This window comes from Sinocyclocheilus rhinocerous, unplaced genomic scaffold (genome assembly GCF_001515625.1).
Source record: "Sinocyclocheilus rhinocerous isolate Xijiao unplaced genomic scaffold, SAMN03320098_v1.1 scaffold100, whole genome shotgun sequence".
Classification (NCBI taxonomy): Eukaryota; Metazoa; Chordata; class Actinopteri; order Cypriniformes; family Cyprinidae; genus Sinocyclocheilus; species Sinocyclocheilus rhinocerous.
Window position 1 is genome coordinate 1,383,414 of NW_015624543.1, and position 8,607 is coordinate 1,392,020.

General features: G+C 36.8%; 1 protein-coding gene across 1 annotated transcript in view; it reads right to left on the reverse strand.

The window, feature by feature from the left end:
• Nucleotides 1–8,607, reverse strand: part of LOC107741949 (contactin-associated protein-like 2) — a 204,760-nt gene that overhangs the window by 174,777 nt on the left and 21,376 nt on the right. Inside the window, exon 6 of the mRNA XM_016554763.1 lies at nt 2,031–2,180. Within this exon, the coding sequence (XP_016410249.1) occupies nt 2,031–2,180 (150 nt within the window). The remainder of the gene's footprint in view (nt 1–2,030; nt 2,181–8,607) is intronic.

Genomic DNA, 8,607 nt, shown 5'->3' on the forward strand with positions numbered 1-8,607 from the left:
CAATATATTTTAGCTTAAATATATTTTTGAATGTGGGGCCCCCACCAATTAAAAAAAAAAAAACACACATTACATTTGAGGAACTTGACTTCAAAATTTATACAACTTTTTTTTTTTCTTAGACCATGATTTGACAGTTCAGAGAAAACATTTATCCCAAGAATGAGGAATTAAATATTCAGTTTGTTATACTGATTGCTCTTATATGTTTCAATCTGTGTTTTACAGTCATTCCCAATGTTAACAGTCTATGGCATATTCATATTTGGCCATATGGAGGTCTTTCTATGCTCAAAAAAAGATCCAAGCAGTAAACAAATCAGACAGTACAGACACATCTCTCTAGAAAATAACAGTGACGGATGGAGAAGCATGATTGATAATTATAGTTAGAGTGCAGGTGAACCAACAGCAGCGCAGTGAAGAAAAGTGAAGCTTTTTGATCTCATTTTAGAAGCTGTCATGTGTAAATGTGCTGCCTGACCGTGCCAAACCCAGAGCGAAGGGACTGCAGTTCCTACCTCATTTAGCTGTTTTTGAAGATGTGTGAGTCTGATAAAGCTATCAAGTCAAGTCAAGTCACCTTTATTTATATAGCGCTTTTAACAATACAGATTGTGTCAAAGCAACTGTACAACATTAATTAGGAAAATAGTGTGTCAATAATGCAAAGTGACAATAGTAAACACTAATTTTTCAGTTAAAGGCAGTTCATCATTGAATTCAGTGGTCATCATCCAGCTCAGTTCAGTTTAAATAGTATCTTTGCAATAATTTGCAATCAAGTCAACGATATCGCTGGAAATGAAGTGTCCCCAACTAAGCAAGCCAGAGGCGACAGCGGCAAGGATAACCATGTTATCCCTCAGCCTCAATAGACAGACAGGTTTGATAGCGCCAGACACCGTTGTCTATCTCAGCTGCTGGTATTCCTTTGCATATTTGCCTCTCTGAGCCGCTGAACATGCTCTTATCTCTGACTTCCTGCCAATGGTCTGATCGGACAGATGGCTGGCTGAAGATGGCACCAGGATGGGTTTGTTTCCATCAAAGGGGGGAAAATTAATGTGTGTGTGGTGGCACATGCAACTTTGGATCGAAAACTTAAAAAACAAAGACGAGGACGGAAGGTCACAGCACCCTCCCACTCTATCAGAAGGAGTTCTGTTTGTCTCTTCAGACAATTTGATGTAGGCAAAATCACTTTTCAGATCCCCTGACCCAAATACATCAAGCTGATGTCTTTGGACTGAGGAAAATCATGAAAACGGATCACTTTCAACAACTATACACGTTTGTCTTCTTCTGGCATGTTGGTTGCATACCATACCTAGGATTTGTTGGGAAAATTACGAGTAACGGCTGCTGAAAATTCAGCTTTGTCATCAAATGAATAAATAAATTAAAATAGAAAAACAGCTATTTTAAATTGTAATAATACTACAAATACAACATCTTAATTTTCTCACTATCTTCTTCTGACAATATTGATAAGCCCAGCAAACTTTTTGAAGGCTTTGCCATCAGGCTTAGACGCTCTGGATCACATTTTACTTTTATCTCATTCACATTATGAGGCCCAATGATTTTCCAAGAAGACGTTGTTATGGTTTAAGTGAATTTTAAATAAGTAATATCTGTGATAAATGTTTTATTCATTTTTACATCAAAACTGTACTGACATTTCGCCTTGACACTCTGGTCCTCATGAGAGTTAAAAGACAATGGAGAACGTTCACACTAATCTGGGCAGCCAATTATTTTCTTTCGTTTTCCAATTAAACGAGATAAAACATAAAAGCATATCAGCATTAATGCCCATCCTGATTTCTTTAAAGGGGTGTTTTTATGCATGTATAATGAAAAAAAGTTCTCAAATCCTTTCTAGTGCTGGTCTTTCAGCAGAAACAAATTCAAAGGCCTTTGTAAGCCAGGGGCCAATGCACCAGGGAGAGTGTAAAGATCTGAGGATCTATTCTCATGGTACTTTGGGATTCTCAGTTTTGGTCTCTGTAAATTTCTGAACTTACCTCCAAAGTGGTACGTGCTTCCTGTTGTGATCTGGACAGGTGAGTTGGTTCTCACAGCTGATGCTTCGTCCCCATCAATGGTCAGCATGGCAAAATTCTCTTTGGCCAGGAAACGAACATCATGCCATTCTCCATCATTCAGACCAGAACCTATAAAAAAAGATGGAAAAATATTGATTAACATTTAAAACGTTGCAACCCTTTAACCAGAGGTGGAAAGTAACTAATAACAAATACTTTCGTTACAGTACTTGAGTACATTTTTTTTTTATTATACGTTCTTAAGTATAATTAAATTGTGGCACTTTTACATTTACTTGAGTTGAATAAAAATAAAATAGTATTCAAGTTCGTTACATTTATTTTTCACCAAAAGTACAAAGTACAAAATAGACAAAGGTGCCGAGAAACAAGACGAGTTGGCGTCTGACGAGCACTTTTCAAACTACTGGGGTGAAGCCCTGCGCTTCAGGCAATAACAAACAGGTCTCTCGGGTGCAAAACAAATCAAAACACATTAAACTAAAAGTGTAGTTTAATGTGATTTTAAACTAAGCAAGTCAAGAAGACTTGCGTGCTGTTTTCTCTGCTGCACACACATCCAAGATGTGCGCACAGAAAGCCACCTCTCATACTGTATAGTGTGATACTGAACTGAGTCCTTTCCCATGTCTTTTTGCATTTGAAATAACAAATACACACAAAAATGGGGGCGGAGTCAAAAGTAATTATTCAATTATTATATTATATGAGTATCAATTATTATATTATATTATTATTAATTTATTATATTAAACAATTATCAAATAATTATATTCATTTAGTAACATATAAATGTAGTGTAGGCTTTATCTTTAGAGTTTTATAATTCATTATCTTGTAGATCCACCGGTTCACATTTACAACTGCGTGTCAACTGCGTCAATAAGGGCTTACTGAAAAATGCAAATTCACTCTCTGCCAGCAGGTTCGCCAGGAATATAGCCGTTTCCCCGGTAGCCGCAGTAAACAAAGCAGCGCAGCACCTCACTTTGAAACTTGCAGCGCTCATATTTAATCAATTAAACCATAGCCGTTTGAAGTGTAAGCTATATCTCAATTTAGATGTATATATATTTTTTTTTTCATCAGAGCACCACCTGAGTCTTCTCCTCCCATTTCTACCAGTGATCCTTATTTCCTTCCCGCGGTACTACCTGCGCAGATATCAATAGCATCACTGGGTTGTAGGTTGCCAAGTTGAGGGGATAAATGGGTTGAAATTTGTATGTGTCGATTGTGTGACAAGGATGTGTTTCATACAAGATCTGGCAACTGGACAACCTTGGAATTTGTTGACGTGATTGTTCATATAATGAGATGGGCCATACAAATTACGTGAGTTTTACCGGAAGCGAATGTAGCAAACATATAAAATACGACCAGTGGGATTTTTTTACAGAAAGATTAAAAATATGGGAGAAATACGGGAAAATATTTAAGCGGGATGATAGCGGGATAGAATGGTAAAATACGGGAGAATCCCGGGAAAAATGGGAGGGTTGACAGGTATGCTATACTGGGGCGTTAGGATCCACACAGACTACAGGGTGAGCACTAGGGCTGAACGATTAATTGCATTTGCGATAATATCGCGATATGAAACATTTCGATTTTTCAATCGCAGAGGCTGCGATTACACGGTCACGTGACAGGCGAGAGTAAAGAGGTGTGTTCGACTTGAAGATCAGATCGGTGTATGACATCAAAGTACGGCGAGCGAGAGAAAGCATAAGGAGACGTCCGCGCTCTCTTATAGCTCTCGCAGTACTTTGATGACACACACCCATCGGTCTAAGCAGCGCTGCTTCAAGTCGAGCGCGGGCCATCAGCAGAAAACTCACTAACACCTCTTCCAGCAGCAACCTAGTTTTTCCCAGGAGGTCTCCATCCAGGTACTGACCAGGCTCAACCCTGCTTAGCTTCAGTGGTCAACCAGTCTTGGACTGCAGGGTGATATGGCTGATAAAGGTTGTTGATCATAGTATTCAACTACAATGAAATGTTTTGCAATAAGACTTAAAATAAATGTGAATGATATCTAAGCTTTTTGGAATTGAAATTAGTAATCAGGATATAAGCAGGATTGAAATCGAAATCATTAAAATTCAAACGATGCCCAACCTTACCCATACCCCACATTCTTTTTTTACTAGTACCTTTCTATTCACAGTGTTTCAATCCCTTATTTCTTTGATCAAACCTCTCACTTACCCTTCTTTGCTTTTGTCCTTCTTATAAACATTCACATAATCTTACGTGGAATTACTTTTCAAAATTAGTCATAAAACAATCACTCCTGGCAACAGGGATAGCTATGTTTGCTTAGCATATCATCAAACATGATAATTTATTAGAGATTAATATCATGTTTTGCTCCAAAATCCCTATATAACATCAGTTGTGTTTGAAATAACTTGCTTCTGTGGTTCTATGTTGCTTCTTATCGCACAATGAGACAGAAAATATATTATTTTATAAAATTCTATACTGTGATACAGGCTATGTTGATTAGCCTTGCATTATATACATCATTCTTATGAAAATACCCAAAATGGCTTAAAGAACACAGATAAACACAGGTATATCATCGCAATTGTGTGCTTATTGTCTTCATGTTTCATCAGTCAAAACATCTGCATGTTATTCAGCTGTAGTGATATCTGATGCATTTGTCCATATAAGGGATTTCCTAGAACGTGTTCAATACCTCTATTAATCTCACATGTGAAACAGATATTACATGAGAGCGTTTAATGCTCCATAATGTTCACATCACCTTGTTTTGGATAAAAATAGAAAAATAATACTGAAGTACTTTGTAATCCAGTAACTTGAGTAGTTTTTCAGCAAACTACTTATTTACTCTCACTTGAGTCATATTATTTTTCAGAACTTGTCTTGTACTCAAGTAAATTATTCCTTAAGAAGCAATACTTTTACTTAAGTACAATTTTTTAGTACTCTTTCCACCACTGCTTTTAACAGTTGACTGTGTCATGTAAAAAAACTTTGAATAAATATATTTATTAAGGTAAAAAGGATTTTTAAACAAGTATTATGATTATAATTCATATCATGCCAAAGTGTTTGAGTAGATACACCACACAACATTTTACAATCTGTACTAACTTTGCCTTGTCATAAAAATGTCAAATTATCAGATATTTTAAGAGACCTACTAAACTTGACACAAAGCTATAATTTTTTTTTTTTTTTCAATTTGGTTAGTATATATACATTACTGCTCTTTAAAAAAAATAAATAATGCTTTTACTCAGCAAGGATGCATTAAACTTATCAAAAGTGACAGTAATGTAATTTACTATATAATATTTCAAAATATTTATATTTCAAATAAATGCTGTTCTTTTCTTTCTATTAATCAAAGAAAAATTACATTTTAAAATATATTACAATAGAAAACTGTTATTTTAATTTGTAATTTTATTTCACAATATAATGTTTCTACTGTATTTTTGATCAAATAAATGCAGCCTTGGTGAGCATGAGACAGAGTCATAGATAGAATCATGTCATACCCACATCGATACAAACATAAAGTGAATGGCATTTTGCTTCTGGAATCCAAATACAATCCAACCACAGCGCAGAATAGGCTAATAAAAATAAAATGACAAGTCTAAGAGTCTCCACCGAGGGCGGATTCAGGACAACAGGGGTTCAGGTTAACAAACCCACAGCAGCTGCTGATTTGACAGCTCTGATTGATAAATCAGAGAGTTGTCATTTACTCTGATGCCATCATGAAGGGCAAAAGTCATCAGAACATAATAACCAGGTTGATGTTAGCTTAGAGAAATGAATTCCTTTCTACAATTAATCACGGACTGGTGGAACGACATTAGCTCATTGGCGGTCCCCAGTGGCCAGTTTACCTCTATCTGTCACACACCACAAAACACTGAACAACTTTTCCCTTCCAGTCGGTCACTCTCGACGTCACGTCGGATGACCGACGAAATTGGGATCTCGCTTAGAGAGACCAATCTACTTCGAGTGTAAACTAAACGAGCCAATGTTTCATCGGTCATCCGACGTGACGTCTCCGTTCCCTCCTTCAGGGAACGAGGGTTACCATACGTAACCGAGACGTTCTCTCCTTCCTGACCGCTCTCACTCTCAGACACAGTCCACTTGGCATGAACAAGGCCAAAGTACCTTACACGCCATTACCGCTGATAAATTTGTCTCTCAGAAGTTGCTGGTGATATGAAGGGAGAGCGCTTTCTGCCATGTACTAGTATGTCATCCATCAGTTTCTCTCAAACTCTGTACATTTTGTGCTTGAGTAGGTTTGAAGCGAACGGTGTAGCAAACATGCCTGTCACGAGCTGCTCTGTGGGACAGTTGGGCAAACAGATGGCTTTTGTGTACAAGATAAATTATGTTATGTGCTCTAATATGACAACACCACATCAAACGAATGTCAGTGACATCTGAGAGTTGGGTTTACAAAGCTGATGAAATTAAAGTTTGAGTTGCATCTGATTATATCAGGATGCCCTGAAGAAAAAAGCTACAGCCTAATTCTCATATAACTAGTAAAACAGGTTGGTTACCAGCAAAAGTAATTTCATTCTGGTCAAACACATCTCCCTGCAGCAATAACCAACTTGTGTCAGTAACAGACAAGCATTGGCCAACTACAGTGGAAAAGATTTATCCCCATTTAAAATAATCACATTTTGTTGCTTTGCTGCCTGAAATTAGTTTTTGTTTTATCCAGCGGTATTTACTCAGTGCAAATGAGTACACCAACCAATAACACCAACATGTCAGAATAATAATAATAATAATAATAATTTGATTCCCTCAGCATGCAAAGAGCTTTCCTGGAACATTTCAGTCCTTGGTAGTACAACTGAAGCAGACAATCAACTATGGGTGGCAAGGCACTGTCAAAAGATCTCCGGGATAAAGTTGTGGATAGGCAGGAGTCAGGAGATGAATACAAAAAAAATTCAAAGGATTTATCAATGGCTAGAAGCATAGTGAAGACTATTATTAAGAAGTGGAAGGTATTTGGTACAACACAGACCCTCCCTGGATCAGGATGTCACTCCAAACTGGATGAAAGAGCCGGGAGGAAACTGGTCAGAGAGGCGACCAAGAGGCCTACAGCAACTCTGAAGCAGTTACAGGAATTTATGACAAAGAGTGGTCATTGTGTGCATGTGACAACAATATCACAAATTCTCCACTAATTTGGCTTGTATGGGAGGGTTGCAAGAAAAAAGCCACTTCTCAAGAAAGGCCATATGCAATCACGACTGAGCTTTGCCAAAACGCACCTTGAAGATTCTGAGGCAGATGAAACTAAAATTAAATTATTTGGCCTCAACACCAAACGATATGTCTGGTGGAAATCCAATACAGCTCACCATCCAAATAACAGCATTCCTCCAGTAAAGCATGGAGGTGGTAATATCCTGTTATGGGGTGTTTCTCTGCAGCAGGGACTGAAGCACTTGTCAGGATACAAGGAAAAATGGATGGGACAAAATAAAAAGGTGGAAGAAGGTTTACCTTCCAACATGACAATGACCCAAAGCATACAGCAAACCTGAGCACACAGTGGTTGAAGGAGAAAAAGGAGAATGTTCTTGCATGGCATAGTCAGAGCCCAGACTGAAACCCCATTGAAAATCTGTGGAATGACTTGAAGACTGCAGTCCACAAACACTCACCATCAGATTTGACTGAACTTGAGCAGTTCTGCTAAGAAGAGTGGGCAAATATTGCAAAGTCTAGATGTGCAAAGATGGTAGAGACAAATCCCAACAGACTAAAGGCTGTAATTAAAGCAAAAGGGGGTTCAACATAATGCTCAATATGATTAAATTTAAATGTCTTGTATTAGCAACACTTTAAAGTTTGAAAATACACATTCATTTCGAACAATTTCTCAGAAAACAAGACTTATGCTCAATTTGTATCTCAAGTAAATGTATCTTGCTTTCAGGATATTTAGGTACTTTTTTTTTAAAATCATATAATAAATAAAAAGAAACAGATAGAATAGAAAAATAATTGAGCAAGCTAGTGTTAGAGGCCTTTTTTGCTGTTGTTAATCAGAAGTCAGAAAGTCAGAATTATAATTGTATAATAAATAAAAAGAAAACAAATAGATAGAATGCAACAAGATTATAGAAGCAAGTGTTAGTTTTTTTTTAAAAGAAAACAAGCAGTTAGTAAATAAATAGAGTGCAAGTCTAAAAGGGGCAAGTTTTTTTTTAATAAAGAATATAATTAGAATCAGAATCAGAATCAGAAGAGCTTTATTACCAAGTATGTTTACACACACAAGGAATTTGACTTGACGACAGGAGCTTCCAGTGTAGAAGAAAGTACAAACATAGTGCAGACATACATGATAGTGCAGACATACATAGGAATAACACAGTAGGGATGTAATATAACACTAATATAATAAAAAAAAAAGAAAAATTGAATAATGTACTATATACAGAAATAGAAGTATAGGAACAAAAGTAATTGTTTAGATAAATGTACA